The sequence below is a fragment of the Poecilia latipinna genome, unplaced genomic scaffold (assembly GCF_001443285.1).
Source record: "Poecilia latipinna isolate Pla-1442-1.1 unplaced genomic scaffold, P_latipinna-1.0 Scaffold1168, whole genome shotgun sequence".
In the NCBI taxonomy this organism is placed as follows: domain Eukaryota; kingdom Metazoa; phylum Chordata; class Actinopteri; order Cyprinodontiformes; family Poeciliidae; genus Poecilia; species Poecilia latipinna.
This window is the reverse complement of record NW_015113784.1, coordinates 136,701-153,445: the sequence shown is the minus strand read 5'-3', so window position 1 is coordinate 153,445 and position 16,745 is coordinate 136,701. Positions and strand designations below refer to the sequence as shown.

General features: G+C 42.5%; 1 protein-coding gene across 1 annotated transcript in view; it reads left to right on the top strand.

Annotated features, from left to right (window-relative positions):
- LOC106960231 (teneurin-2) overlaps positions 1 to 16,745 on the top strand; it is a 106,842-nt gene that overhangs the window by 22,791 nt on the left and 67,306 nt on the right. Inside the window, exons 3-4 of the mRNA XM_015053218.1 lie at positions 1,608 to 1,839; positions 14,380 to 14,618. Coding sequence (XP_014908704.1) covers positions 1,608 to 1,839; positions 14,380 to 14,618 — 471 coding nt within the window. The remainder of the gene's footprint in view (positions 1 to 1,607; positions 1,840 to 14,379; positions 14,619 to 16,745) is intronic.

Genomic DNA, 16,745 nt, shown 5'->3' with positions numbered 1-16,745 from the left:
ACCCTCCTTTCCTCCATCCCTTTCTCCCCCTATCCGTTCATCCATCCATCCATCATCCGTCCATCTGTCCATCCGTCCATCCATCCATTATCCATCCGTCCGTCCATCCATCCATTTGTTCATCCATCCATCCATCCATCTGTTCATCCATCCATCTGTCCATCCATCCGTCCGTCCGTCCATCCATCCGTTCATCCATCCATCCATCATCCGTCCATTTGTCCATCCATCCATCCATCCATCCATCCATCTATCCATCTTTCCATCCATCTGCTCATCCACCCATCTGTTCATCCATCCAACCGTCCATCCATCCATGCGTCTGAATATCCATCCGTTCATCCATCCATCCATCCATCCGTTCATCCATCCATGCATCTGAATATCCATCCGTTCATCCATCCATCCATCCGTTCGTCCATCATTCATCCATCTGTCCATCCGTCCATCCATCCATCCATCATCCATCCGTCCGTCCATCCATCATCTGTCCATCCATCCATCCATCCATCCATCCATCCATCCATCCATCCATCCATCCATCCATCTGTCCATCCATCCATCCTCATATTTCCTTTCCTTCTTTAAAGTCTCTAGTTTTCCATGTTACACATCAACAGACTAACGGCCGAGAAAATAAAAATATGTTTTGTTTATACTTTAAGAAACGACTCAGACTGAGGATTTCTGGCGGCATACATCAGAACTTAAATATAAGGCGCGTAGGAACCTTGTGCTGGAGTTGCTCTCTTTAGGTGCCTTTTTAATGGCGTACATTTTAAGCTAACTCAGGCCAGCTGTGCTCCGAGTCCGAGCCCATAAACAAAACGCTCGCTAAAGCCTGTGAAGTGAGGCAATTGTGTCGGGCTGCCGCTTATGCTGTATAGTATGTGGTTTATTGATTTTCCTGAGCAAACCACACACACAATGAAGATGGGCTCAGGCCCCCCCTCCCCCCGCTCGCCCCGCCCCGCTGCTGCTTTAGCGAGAGGGAAAAGGGAGAAAGGTGATGTGTGAATGGGTGTTCTTGTCTGAGTCATGCCGGTTTGTTTTTCAGCTCCCTCACTCAACAGTCCATTAGCTCATTGTTGGAGGGGGCTGCTATTGGATTCAAGCTGACATGTTCCCTCAAGTCTGAGAGCAAGAGATGAGGGCGCATGCAGCGCTGAGTGCTCTAATATTGTTCACACACACTCACACGCGTGCGTCCGCTTAGATGTGACAAAGAAACGCTGGGCAGGAAAAGAGGGGATAAAGGAAGAGGGGGGAGGAAGAGATGATGCCGGGGGGAAAAGAAGAATGGAGTACCGAAACTGTGAAAGGAAATAGGGGGAGATGAAGTTCTCACGTGTCTTTGTTGCTGCAGTCGTCTGTCGGCGTGAGTTATTGATTGTTTTGACAATATGACACCTTGTCTGGATGATTGTTGAAAAATATTGTATAATTGGGTGTTAATTTGCCCGAGAGCTTTATGTTTCACCTACATGAATGAACGCCTGTTGTAGAATAACAGGTCAGCTGTAATTTTGCACGTGTCCAGTTTGGAGAATACAATCTCCTCATTCAGAATCCTGGTAAAAAAAAAAAAAAAAAATTCTGTCTTCCAGGGGCCGCCAACCACCACAGTCAGTCCACGCTGCAGCCTCCACTGCCGCCTCCACACAACCACCACAACCTGTCCCACCAGTCTGCAAACAGCCTGAACAGAAACACCCTGAGGGGAGGACGGAACCCCATTCACGCCCCGGCTCCGGGCACCGGAGATGGACCCACCACCCCGGAGTCGGTCCAGCTACAGGACAGCTGGGTGCTCAACAGCAACGTCCCGTTGGAAACCAGGTCAGAAGATCAATGTGTATTATTTTATTCTTCTGGGCGGGTTTTTGCTTCTGATGGGTCAACTAAAAACAGTAAGTTTATCAGGGGAATCAACCCTGTGTGGCTCTTGATCAGATGAATTTCAGCTTAATTTTTACTTATCAGTCAGAAACTCAAAGACTTGATCATTTACTAGTCAGTGAAGGCACCTTATTGTCATTTTTTTAAATTAATTAATTAATTTATTTATTTATTTTTACCAAAAGCAATTCTTTTTAGCCTAAATTATCTTTTGGTAATAAAAAGAAAGTGATTATATTTGGCAATAAAATGACATAAGCCAACAATTATTTTAGGAAGGTAAGCACACTGACATCAACACTCTTCAGTGTGGATGCTGCCACTGAGTGGACAGAGCAAGTTTGTAATTATAGCAACCATTAGCATAGAGGAGGTGTTTACAAATAAATAAAACCACAGAAAAGGTCAAAAGAAAACTTTTTCTACAAGTTGAGAGATGCCAACTGTTCTGAGGCTGTGAAAGAATGAGAGAGAGTGAGACTTAAAGTAGACAACGTTTAGGCTGACTTTACAGCATTTGCTTTGTCTCACACATGCTGTGGTGCCTCCTCTGCTTCTCTTGGAAATAAAGTCCACTGACACTGCGAAGACAAGAATTTTTTTTTTTTGTTGCTATTTTTATATATTCTTGTAGTTTGCAAAGGGAAATCAGAATCAGAAGATTCACAAAACTGGATGTGAAACAAAAGCATTGAGGCCTCTACCGAATGCATTTTAGGTTCTTAGTAGGAAAAAAGGAAGCAAAGTAAGAACTGTAAGAATACAGCAGCTGACTGTCAGCCAATACTTAAGCTCACACCTGATGCACACCTTCTATCAGTCACAGACAAAAAGGCGTTGTTTTCTTCTCACATTTTTTGTAATGAGGCTGGACCACATTTCATCATCATTAGTTCAAGATCTGAACTACTTATACTCTTCAAACCTAAGCCGAATAAACCTACTATTTATTAGGACCACTTTAGAATCAAACAAACATTAAAAGCAGCAATTTATAGAACAGACAAAACTGGACAGAAATATTCTGACATTAAAGAGTCTTCAAAGCAGAGGTTGTGATTTATCATTCTTCTCCTTTGTAAAAAAAAAAAAAACGTAAAAGAGGGAAATCTTACTTTTCTCAAAATGTAGCTAAAACTAAAACTGTTTTTTTTAGCCAGATGTGTGGCTTTTCCTCTGGTATTAAGTTGTGACAAATTGAAGGTTAGAGACATTTTAGCTACATTCTGCTTTATAATTCTTCATCCAAACTGAACAAAATGTTGCCTAAGAAAACTTAAAGCCTCTATGTGGTTCTAGCAGAAACTGCTGAGGGTTAAAGCTAAGAGCTACTGTGACTCCAATTGGCAACAAAATGGCCTCATAGCAACACTGTCTCCTCCGAACCCTTCTGAACTGGCTCTCTATGTGCAAGCTAACGCTTTCTTTTTTTTTTTTGCCTTAAAATGAGTTTGCAGTTTGCACCACGCAAACGGGTTTATTGAACAGGTGAATTTGTATTCCGCAACGTCTTGGAGAAAGCGTTTAAAATCCAGCAGAGCCCGTGTTATAAAAAATTGAAAGGTGTGACGCAATTAAGATGAAAGCTCTTCTTTGAACTTTCCAGTCAATAATAATTTCTAACTATGCAAAGGAGGGAGCTGCAGACTCCGTGTCAGCTGCGGTACAAATCCATACCATTTAAAACACATCTGACAACACCTAGCTGCAAAGTTATCACAAAACTCCGGGAGCAAAGTTATGAAGAACGTGGCCCAAGCTGTGGAAAGGATGGACTGCGGTAATATGGCAGCTCCTGCTGCTCTTACGGGAAGTTATGTGCTTGAACTTTTTCACACGTCGTCATATTGCAACTGCAAATGTTGCTGTGTTGTTTGCAATAAAACAACAAAGAGAAGTGCAGATGTACTTAGCAAACCATTTAGTACATAAAGCCTGTGTTCATTTAATCCCAGCATCTTTTTAAAGTAACCGGCCGAGCAAGGAAAGAACTAACCGGGAAAGACACTCAAAGTGACTCTGTGGGAGCTGTAGAGATCCACAGCTCAGGTGGGAGAATTTGTGGACTTGGCAACTTTACATTGTGCGTTAAGCAGATTTGAAAGAAGGTAGAGGATTATCGTCCAGCAGGACAGGAAGTGCCTCTTAGCATTCATTCAGTAGTAGGGCCTAAATCAAAGCATATGCCTGGATAGGAGTGAAGCAGTCAAAGTCTAGACCTAAATCTAATTGAATCTGCCACGAGAACGGAAAACTATTTCGCAAAGAGCAAGGAGCTAACATTTACAGCTTCTAGGTATTCAACTTTATTAGAGAGACATGGAAGAAAAGAACTCTCTAATTGTACACTGCTTCGTTTTGGTCTATTGCACATGTGTCAAACTCGAGGCCCACGGGTCACAACTAACTACGTGGCCCTCATGACTCCACAAAAATATCACTTCAAGATAACAGTTGTGTGCTTAGATATGATTTCATCAGTCAAATCAAACCAATTACAATGTGAAAAGATTTTAATCTTACTTCAATTTAAGAAATATGCAGTGAAAGCTGTAGTACCTTAACAGTTTGTTAATGTTTCATCAAAAATGTCTGCCACAATCGGCTCTTTGAGGATGCTTCGAAATGAAAATGAGTCTGACACCCATGGTCTATCACATGCAATTATTTAGTAAATAAGCATTTTTTTTGTTGTAGCATGACAAAATGCTGTGCGTAAAACGGGTGTGAGACAAGTGGCAGCAGCGCCGATGATATGAACTCTGGGGTCAGGAGGGAAACCAGGAGGCCTGGCTCTCCTTTCTAACACCCAACAGGGTAATTTCTAAATGATTTACACAATTTTGTTCACAGAGGAACTTCACGTACGCAACCCTCTAGATCACAAAAGGAAATGACTCCTGAGTGTGTCACTCGGAAGCACTCTCTACCCCATCACAAAGCCTGACACAAAATAAGCTACGCATATCAGAGCTATTATGCATGCTACCTGGAGTGAGCTGGCAGGAAATACAAACCATTTTCACACACGCTACACGTGTGCCTTTGCCAGTGTACAAAGAACACTTACTGGGCAAACAGAGCATTCATGCGGGGTATTACTATTCATGAGGCACGCAGTTCGAGGGACGCTGCCGTCCTCCCTGCTAGCACGCTCGCCGCCCGTCTCTTAACGTTTTTAACTCTGCAAGCTGCGTAGCTGCGTTCCTCCTGCTGGGCACTGGAGCTTCCAGCTCTGATGGGTCCAGATAAGCTCCCCCGAGTGCTGGCCCCGTGCAGTATTTATGAGGCCGGGCCATGTTTAATTCAGCCACACTGATATCTGGCCTACGCTCAGCCAGCGCTGAAGCAATGTGTTGTTCTGCTTGATCGGCAAGAGGCACGGTGTCGAACAAGAACGCCTTTTAGAAAAGGAAAAAAAAAAAAAAAGATTCTCACAGTTGCTTATCAGGACCCGCGTTGCCGTGGGGACGTGCAAATCATTTGGAGACTTTTTCTTTCTTTTCTTTTTTTTTTAAATTTATTCTCATTTTCAACAGCAACCTGTTCAGAACGCATTAAAATATCATACAACAGAAAAAAAAAATAAGAGAACAACCACATTCGTACTGACTAAATGTACCATAATACACATATGAACAGTTTGTAAAAACAGCTGCATTAATCAGTCGCTGGTTTTAACTAAGATGTGAATGTACTGATCTCTCGGCATTTTTTTTTTTTTGCAAGTCGTTCCAATTTGTTGCCGCAAAATGAAATGAGGATCAGCCTAAGGATATACGAACTCTCAGGTCCATCATAGTGATGAATTTATAAGAACATAAAATGCGAGTATCGTTGGAAATACTGATGAGTGGGCAAAGGTACGGAGGGGTTTTGCCATTGATAGTTTCCAGATTAATTTGTACCAATTTATTAATCTGTGTGAACGGAGCAGTGGCAGGTTTTACAAGTGAGCGTAGATGACAATGGTGTGCATTAAAAGGGATAGCAGTAACAAAACGGGTTACAGAGTGATTGATGACATCGAGCTTATGGAGTAGAGTTTCAGATACAGATTTGTGCATCACCATACATGTGGGAGGGTGAGTGGTGGCGGGCGGGATCTTACGAGGAACCCGTAATAATTGCTTGCAGTTCCAGTTTTATTTGCCATTCCTGCTGTCAGGAATAGTTCAGGGGGGGTCTCTGCTGAAACAAAACTGAAGTATGAATTACTTTTTTTTTTGTCCTACCGAGGGTGTACATGATTGCCACGTCGTTGTGGTTCCGCTCCCTCAGAGGCAGTGTTTGTCCATGCTCAGGTGGCGCGGCCGGGCTTGGCTCAGAGCCTGCCGCTGTGAATGGAGCCCAGAGCTCCGCCCTCCGGCCTGGATCGAGCCCCCGCCGCTCGGTGGTCCTGGCTGCGACGGGGAGGATGAGACGGGAATGTCTGGAGCTGCTGGAGCTTGTGATTGGGTCGGAGCCAGCAAGGCAGAGCCAAAAAAGTCACAGCAAACCCTGCGCTGGCAGTAGGCATCCTCCGTCTCATTATAACCGGCAGCTATAGGAAATGATGAGCAACCTGCTCGCGTGAGGGAGCCACTGCTGGTGATTGAGTGCGTTTGTGTTTACTGTGTGATTACATCCAAGCGTGTGTGCTCCCGGCGATTGTGACTGGCCCCCCTGTCGTGATCATATGTAAATCCTGGCATTTGATGTCCACTCGTTATGGTGAAAGCGTGCGTGCGTGTGTGTGTGTGTGTGTGTGTGCGTGTGTGTGTGTGTGTGTGCATGCGGCCTGACCCAATACTTTGACAGCCCTGAGAGGATGAAGATTGATCACCTAAGAGCACTCTAGGGCTCGGATGACTGGCAGAGTCGGAGAGAGATAGAAATTGACGATCGGGGAAGCGGGAAGATAGCAGAGAAATATAAGTCAGCGGAGAAGTGGGGGTGAAAGAAAGGGTTTACGGTAGAGGAGGGAGAGATAAAGATGGGGAGAGAGGCAAAGAAATTGAGAGAAGTGGTGATTGAAGGAGATTGTTTTGGGGAGTGTGTGTGAGAGAAGACAGAAAGGACGAGGAGGGAGATTGGGACCCGAGGAACATGGATACATTTACCAGTGTGAGATAAATGACTGTAGATGGCTCCCGCTATCGTGTGCGTGCGTGTGTGTTTGTAAGGCCGAGCGAGAAAAAGAGGCGAAGAGCGCATTTTTCTATGTGAGGGCGAATGCACATGTGTATACATGTGTTGCAGCATTTTGTGAGAAAGCACCTGATTTCCAATTGGTCCCTTGGAGCCTTTTTACCTCGCTGATGCCAGGTTCAATCTCTCTGTGATCTCAGGACGTTCCCCAGCACCCCCACCTGCCCACTCCACTGTGGGCCACAAGTCTCAGGGAGAAATAAGCTCCCCGAGAAGGCTGCAGCATCTCAATTTATCTGGAGAGAACGGCGGAGGATGGGGTTAGGGAGGGTGGGTTACTTTCAAATGCATTACCGAGGCGACAGGGAGAAGATCCAACCTGTGGAAAAGGATCGAGAAAAGATTTATTCTTAGCCGTGCAGCCGCTCCTGTAATGCGCAACCATTACTCCTTAACGTTATGCAAAGCTTATTAACAACATGACCTTGCATTCTCTTAACGTTTGCTTTAAAATGAATATTCGGCTTTTCTTCTCCGCTCCTCTAATAATCGAAAAAAATGTGTTTTCCTCCAACTGCATTCTCTTTTAAAGTTTTTTTTTTCTAGTTTAATGACAAAAGCGAATCTGTTTATGCTTGAGACCATAACCAGTGCAGCCGCAGTACGAAATTGTGTCTACGCTGAAAAACACCCGTTTGTATTTATCATGAACATATTTTCAAAAGAGAAAGTAAATTGCTACATATCCAAACTGACCAGACTAACATTTTGAAGTCTATTCTCTGTCTTTCTAGTTTTAGCGAGAGCTCAAACTGGCAGACCTGTGAAGAGTTGCAGTAACTAAAGATAAACGTATGGATGTTCAGAAATAAAAAAAAAACTAAAAACTGTGAAATAGCCCTTTAGTTAAGCTCCGAGCAGACACTATTCAGCACTGAAAGTGACAAATGGTTTGTCTCAGCTTATACATCATTAAAATCTGCTCTGCCATGGTTTGGGCAATTAAAGCACTTTTTACAATAGAGCCACATTCCTTCAGTTATTCATTTCTTTTATATGTCTGAGAGTTACCTTCATATCCTTTAGCCAAAACAAAGGGCATTCAGCAGTAGGAAGCAGTAATCACAGCATTGTTCCTCGCTCTCTTGCCCAGCAGCTGGTCAGCTGGAGGTCGGCTTCTGAGGAAGACGCATTTCTTTTCCCAGACAGTTGCTGTTTTGATCCCCGGCTTTCCCGGTCCACACGCCGAGGGTTGCCATGCCGTCACCGAGCGAGACGACGATGCCCGGTTGCCTCCCAACTACCAAAAGCGGCAGAGAAACAGATGTGAAATTTATTCAAATGTTGGCTATACATAACTGTAGATTTACATTCTATGAGTCAGAGTCTGATGTTAACAGCAGATTAATCACAAAAGGTCAGTGATTTAATCATCTGTCGAGGATGAGCAGTTTCATGACACATTCTGGATTAAGTCATGCATTTAATCATCATGTGTCACGCATTAATTAACCGCTTTTTAGTTTATGGCACAGGGGGTAGAAATGCCTTTATACATTACAAGAGATGTTTTTTTTCTTCTTCTTTTAAAGAAAGTGACTTCTGCTGGTCGAGAACCAATAAACTACAAGTTATGCAACTAAGTTTGAAGAGAGATTCGCCCTGCTAATCTATTCTTAACAGTCTGGGCATTGGCCAGTTGTTGGGTTTATGAAGTGACTTATTGGAAGCCTGATCTTCAAAGATCAAATGAAATTGATAATTGCTTTTCGTAGTTTTAGTGTATTTTTTTTTTTGCATCCATGATCTCCTTTTCCAAAACTGGGCTGCAGAGGTAACAGGTCCAGTAGGGAAACACAGAAATCTTCCTCTCTGGTGTATTCTGTGCAGCCCCTGCAGTGACCTGAAGGGATGTTTAGTCCCTCCAACGTGTATTTGGTCCACCCTGCGCTCTTCCTCCAGTGGGACTTGCCTGGCAAACCTTTGAAGGACCCAGGAGGCTTCCCGACCAGAACCATCTCTTCTGACTTATGTTTTTTTTAAGCAGAGATGCAGCAGAGATTATGTCTCTGAATCCAGCTGACCTGCAAGAAGGACATTTCAGCTGCTGATCTGCAAGATGTCTTTCTTTGCGTTGTGATCCATGTCTTATGACCATTGGGGGAGACCGTAGATTGATGGGTGAAACGAGAGCTTCGCTCTTTAGCTCAGCTGTTTTAAACCAGAACAGTATCCACATTCCTGCAGAAGTGGCCTCGGGTTATCTATTCATCTCCTGACCGATCGTTTGTGAACGTGACATCAAGATAATTAAAATTCTCCACGGTAGAATTGCATGCTGGGATTTGCCTTTTTCCGGTTGGGCTTTTAGGGCCTCGGAGGAGTTGAGTCTGGTCCCAATCGCTTCACAATCGGCTCCGATCTGCTCAAGTGCATGCTGAAGTTCATGCCCTGAAGATGAGAGCATTACTATATCATCTGCAAAAAGCAAAATAAATAAATAAATAAATAAATAAATACATCAGACCATGTGATTCCCAATCCCAACACCTTCCGCTCCACTACCAAAGTCCCATACTTCATCCGAAGTTCCAAAATCAGCTCTCATTTTGCGTAGACCAAAATTGCGCCATTTTTCTCACTGAACTAGCTCTCTTCAAGGTGTCTTCTGATTGGTCAGAAGTTTGTTGCCGTGCGCTCAGACAGATATGTCAATATTTCTCTTTGACCAATCCGCTACCGCTCTCCGGTTTTTGTATCTAGAAATGAATACTTTTTGAGGAACTGAACTGACGAAACTGAGGAATTATTTGTACAACTCTTCACTAAATAGCTGTTATATTAATAAGGCTTTCAAACGATTAATAACTCCTGGATGGAAATTGTAACATTGACTATTAAATGAAGTACATCTGGGCTTTTAGTCTGGAGACCCAATCCATGATGGGCAGTATTTTTCATCTTTTGTCTGTCGTCAAAAGAATCATCTGAATAAACATCCCTCACACAGTTTTCACCTGCCGCTTGTTTTGTTTTTTTCTTTGTATCTTTTGTTTTTCTCTTCTTTTTTTTTTTGGTAATTACAGAAGGTAACAGTTGTCATCGTTTTCCTCCACCATATTCCCCTCCCAGAGAGCTTTGTGTTTAATTCTCAGATCCGAGTGTTTTCATGGGCTCTCCCTTAACAAGTCGACCTCCCTTAATTGTTCTCTACGTCTGACATGTGTTGATGCGTCTCAGACTGCCATCCTCGTATTAGTCAGAGCTGAGAAAATGAACCGTGCTTCCGTGGCTGTGTAAAAGCGTGTGTGTTTGTTCGCTCAGGGGGAATGCCAGCTTTGACTTGCCGCTAATTACCCAGCATGCTCTCTGTTCTGTGGTTAATTGTCCAGGTCCTCGTTTTCTCTCGATGGGACGTAGCGTTGGAGGGCGGGAGGGGTGAGAAAAAACATGTCCTGTCTTCTTCTTCTTTTTCTTCTTCTTCTTCTTCTCTGCCCGTCTTCCAGTGCGCAGCCTTCTATCTCCATCTTCCTTCCTTTATGTCACTTGTTGCTCGGCGGGGATGCAAATTAAACCATCGGCTGCGGTTACAGGACAAGCCGGCGGACGAAAACTCGCACAAATTTGTGCCGCCCGTGCGTGGGTGCTTACCTCCAAGTCACGGCGTAAATGTTTGTCGGTGTGTGATTTAGGTTTTTGTTTGTTCGGAGTATTTGTGTGCATAAAGAATTAGACGCGATGACAGCGAGGGGAGCCGTAGCTGGGAGGTAGGGGTGGCGGGGTCTCTGTCAGCTTTCTCTAATTATGTGTGGCATTTCCATACTGGACCACTGTCAAAAAAAAAAAAAAAAATTAAATAAATAAACAGATGCACAAAACACACACACGCATAAATACACAATCCAGCCCTTGCCTAATGATACAGAGCTGTGATTGTTGGCTGCCTGCTATGATAGAACCCCTCCATTGCCGTCCGCAACATAAATCAATGTCAATTACCTCCCCAGAGCACATTAGACACTTTCCATTCCTGCTCATAATTAGTGCGGACCGTAGACATATTCCCATCCCACACAGGCTCGCCGAGCGCCGTCTGCACACAAACAACAAAGCCTTGGACTGAAACGATTTCGCTGGGCGAGTTCAAATGCATACCGGCACATCAAAAATCGCATGCATTGTGTCGCGCAGAACGCGAGCGGCTCACCGGCTCGCTCGCCGCACATTAGGAGGATTGTAATTAATTAGCGCCGGCCTTGCCATCACAGAGTGCTTCAATGGCTGTGAAAATGAGTTCAAGCAGACACAAGCTGCTTGACCTTGGGAAAAGTGGGCGCGCGTTTTGTTGTGCGCACACCCCGCGCGTATGTGCATCCTTGCGTTTGGCAGCTTATATACATTTTTCATGCATAATAAAAAAGGGTGAAGGGAGTGGGAGGGTGACACGAAGAGCGCGGTATTTTTAGACAATAACATCATATTTCCTTTACATGCCGTCTCCCCGTGCTCCCCATGCCTCCGTCTGTCGGGTGTGTTTTTGTTCCTCCTTTCTCCCCTTTTCTCTCGTGCAACACACCTGACAGGTAACGGGGAGAAGAACGGGGGAAGGAGGGCAACCCGGGGGGACAGCAATCCAACAATCAGTGGTATAAAATGCAGAAAGAGTGGGAGAAGGGGGACCAGCACCAGCGGACTGAATAATTGATAGAGAGAGTGGAGCAGTGCTCCCAAAACAAATCTTCATGCTCGGAGCCCATTACCTGTTTTTAGCGGAGGGGGAAAAAAGACACACGCACTCTCTGTTTTGTTAACAGCAGTGATTAAAGGCATCAAAATGATAGGGGGGAGCGGAGGGGCTCAAAGCACAGATAAGCTCTGTTTTCCTTCTTCTCAAAGGACAGCCAATAGTCTGAATGCTAGTGACAGTGGGCTGCATTAGAAAAAGGACAGCCCTGACACACATTCAGGCAGACATGAGTCACAAGCCCTGGACTGGAGGCGGAGAAGAGTGACAAATCCAGTTGATGGAGAGGAAAAAGAGACTCGGAGCCTCATAACTCACTCTAGTTATGAGAATATCTTCACCAAGACTGAGTCAAGAAGTTTAGGGTTCAGTTTCTTCTGTTTCCCACAGAGCAAGTAAACTAAGGGGGAAAAAAAAAGAAACACATTTTCTCTGTTTTCTGCCGCTTACAGTAGAAATAGTGACATGTACAGTAGTAGCAGAGGCACAATCAGGGCATTTTTACATGATTAAATCCATAATATGAAACTAAAATTCAACTCCTAAATTTTGATTTCTGAACTCTTCCTGAGTTAAACCATTAGTATTGTTGTTTCTAAATGAATATTAACTTTTTTTTTTTTTTTGCATTATTCGAGTTCTGAAAGCTCTGCATCTTTTTCCTGATTTTAACCATTTTTTATTTTCTGCAAATAAATACAAAATTTTTGCTTAGAATTTTGGATGTTGTCAGTAGTTCATAGAATAAAAGAATTAAGTTCATTTTACTCAAATATATTCTTATAGAGAGTAAAATCTGAAATCTGATCATTTTTTTTCCAGAGCTGTCTATGTATATCTGGGTTTTATCATCTGCACCCTCATTGAGCTTAGCTGTTTAATAAAATATATATATATATATATATATATATATATATATATATATATATATATTTTTTTTTTTTTTTCTATTGTGTGCTTGGAAAAAATATATATCTACAGTTTATGGAATGTATTTTTTTTCTGATCCGATCAATTTTGGTTGCCTCTAAAAATCTAAATGTTTTTCATCTTTTGCAGTAATGCTTACAATGAAGGAGACCATACTGGCTCCCGTCCCAACCTTGACCATGTATGTGTAATTTTTATGAATTCAGTTTCAGATTTATTTTGGTAAATTTACAACAATGCAAAAAAATAAATAAATAAATAAATAAAAAAAATAACAAATAAAACCCTATTTCACAAACTGAAAATTGACCACAAAAGTAATAGACTGAAAACAGGACTTGTACTTTCCTACCCTACTCACAGACTCAGCAATCTACAAAAATAAAAGACGTCTTTTGCCACATACACACATAAGCACACATACCATGGAATATTTGGATTTCCCACAAGATGAATAAATGCATCAAGACATCATTTTATTGAAGATTTTGTGTCAAGATGATTATATATATATATATATTTAGAAGCTAAAGAGGGCACCGAATAAAAACATGTTTACTCTTGGAGGCATGTAAAAGTTTTAGGCGCGCCCAGTAACGGAGATAACGCTGACTCTCTGAAGTAAACCAAAAATGACTCATTAGCTCTGACAATATTGTTCTTTGCCTTTCAAGCAAGGAAACTCGATGCAGTGTTTTCCCTTTCGCAGCCCTCATCCCCAAGGTCAGAGGAAACTCAGAGGGTTTGATGAAAAACGCATATTCTCACGATCCCAAGGGGGGACAAGCAAGACAAGACAACTTCCTCAAACACTGTGAGGCAAAGTCCCTTTTTACTCCGTCTCTGAGGCAGGGAGGTGACCTTTCCTCCTGTGATATGTCACACTCACCTGAGGGCTCTGTTCTGTCATACCGGTCTGTGTGTGTGTGTGTGTGTGTGTGTGTGTGTGTGTGTGTGTGTGTGTGTGTGTGTGTGTGCGTGTGTGTGTGTGTGTGTGTGTGTGTGTGTGCGGGATGGTGGGAGGGGGCCCACGGCCTCTCCACATGTGCGCTGCAGGGACTCTATGCAAAAGATGACACAAAAAGGTTTCACCCATGTTTTTGTCCTCCTTTCTTTTCACTGTCTCTTTACAAGATTTCAAATATCTGTAAAAGTGACCGCTTCTTTTCTTTAAAAGGTTAGATTTAAATAAAAATGTTTATAAAACAAAGCAATAAGATGATTAATTACAAGTGGGCTACAACACACTAAGGAAAAGTAAGGACAGTCGTAGTAGGAGTTTCATTGTGTGACGCACAAACAGTGAAGGTGGAGGATAGTAAGTAATGTTGAGTGAAAGGATGGGGGCTCAGATCCCTCTCTGATGTTCTTTCTGAACTCTGACCCCTACCTGGACCACGAGGAAGAGAAGAAAGCGATGCAGTCCAGCTCCTGTCCAGCCATTAAGGGCAGAGACAGGACACATCATAATCGAGGGCGAAGAGGAGAAAAACGAGGGCAAAAGAAACAAGGTTGCATCAAGTGGAGGTCAAAGCGACGGCTTCACCAGAGGCGCAGTTCAAGGATGTCCTCACGAATAAGCTTGTCGGATTGAAAGAAACTGAATGCAAACTCACACGTGAGTCTATTTCCTCTTGTTAAATGTGTCGCTTTCTTTCCCCTTGACGTCTCCGCAGGCACTTCTTGTTCAAGACGTCATCAGGGACCACCCCGCTCTTCAGCAGCTCCTCCCCCGGATACCCGCTGACGTCGGGGACGGTGTACTCTCCGCCGCCTCGCCTGCTGCCCAGGAACACCTTCTCTCGCTCAGCCTTCAAGCTGAAGAAGCCGTCCAAATACTGCAGCTGGAAATGCGCGGCGGTCACAGCGATCGCAGCTGCCGCCCTGCTGGCCATCTTACTGTCCTACTTCATTGGTGAGTGGCAACTTCAGCACTGAACGTGTAAAAGAAATTCATCTCAATTGCGTTTTTATAGCAGTAGCCTAATCTGACTTACACATTAAAATAGAAAATTGACTTTAGTTTGAGAACATTTATTCAATGACAAAAGCTATCTTGCATTATTTAATAAGTGTTTTGAACAAAATCAATGGTGCTACTTAATTATTGGCAAGACCTACTTTGTTCAACTTCCATCTGCCAATTGTACAGCATTTAGGTTTACATACTGTAGCTGAATTTCCATCACAAATGTGCGCAAGACTTTGTTCATATTCCTCTAATGTCAAAAGAAGACAATTTTGCAATTACCGTGTTTCCATTAAATAGGAAACACAATTAAAATCACATGGGAATAAGTTGATAAGTCGTTAAAAAAAATCAATCATCATCCAACCACTTCCTGTTGTCTTCTTTGTCTTTTCTTCCTGTAGTAACATCCGGTTGTTGATCACGTGACTCGTGTTGGGGAAAAAAAAGTGTTTCCATTTTCACTTTTGCAAAGTAAACTATTTTCTATAAAACCGAAAAACCATTTCATCCTAGCGCCAAAATCTTTTAGCAGAATAACTGAGTTTTTACAAAATTGGCGCGTTTACATTAAGCAAATTTATTTCTGTAATTCCAATTTCCACAATCTTATGATCAGTGGAAACCCATCTTAGAACAGTTGCCCCAGATCTTCTGGCACGGTGGGTCTTCATCTCTCTGAAAGACCCAATAATGTCCCATTTTCAGTTTTTTCCACCTGATATTAATGTGAAATGTCATTGTTTCATAAAAAGTCCATTATGCCACTCACTTTAACAAGGTTCTCTGAGCCTTTAAAGAAAGAAACTTTCCTACAGCATCACAGATCCTTTACCATACTTCACAGTGGCTACAACATATTGTTTTCATGATGAAATTCATCATGTGTATTTACTAAAAAGCTAAGTTTTTATCACATCTGACCAAAGCTACTGTTCTAGTTAAACTCTCAGCAGAGTTCAGCAAAACGTATGTATTCATGTTTGTGAATGTAGGACCAAAAGAAAAAAAAAAATTGTTTTCTGGCAAACCTCCCAAACAACCAGTTGGTGCGTGGATAACACAAAGCAGTTGTTTTAAGGATCAGGTTATCCAAGTATAGCACTTTTTTTCTTTTTTTTTTTTGCGGTTCGCTGACAATTGCTAATTTTTTCACCTCCCTCACCATTCTGCTCACTCTGCGTGGTGACAAGATAAACATGGGTCCGCTTCCAGCTTTGTTTGTCACAGTTCCAGTTTTTCAAAACTTTTGAACGTTTTGCTCCGACTGCAGATCTGAGCGAGTTTAATCGCAGAGCGACTTTCTTCGTGCCGTTCAGAACGTCTGCGTTTAACTGGATGGCGTATTTTCTTGTCTTACCCATTTTGAAGAGCAGCTAACAGAAGCTCAAGTTTGAGTCGCGTGATATTTATTCATTTATTATTTATTTTCTTTTAAACTAATATTTCTTAGCATGTTGATTTTTCTCTTCTGGATAAATTACACAGGTCAACAGCCAAACAAAAACGTCTGGGGATTTTCGGCTGTTTCAGGGTCATTTTGATGAGCTGAATCCAAAAATCACATTGGTTTTGCTCAATCAGGTCAACTTTCTGAGCTATGGATGCAACAATGAGCATCAAAATGTGTCGCTTGTTCTCACATCTGGATCGGTTTCCTGAGAATCTGGATCAGTGAGTAAAGAGCAGGAGGAGAGACTCCATCAGGACAGAAAAGAGGCGGAGATGTAATGTTCAATTCACGTGTTCTTACCCTTATCAGTGTTTCTTACTCAATTTACAGAAATCCAAGTTTGTAACATTTAGTTAATAAACGCTGTTAGAGGACAATGTTTTTTCTCCTAAAACCTTTTTTGGATCAGAAATATTAACAGAAATGGCACAAAAATGGGATTTTTCTAAATCAAATTGGAATAAAAACCTCAACAGATTGAGAAAAATGGATGTCATTTTTGCAAAATAGTCCTAATTCAGTTGAAAAAAAAAAACTTCCAAAAAATACTATTTTGCAACCCAGTGTAAACTTAAAGAAAAAAATTGGCTTAAAAAAAAAAAAAAGTGTGAGATTGCCCT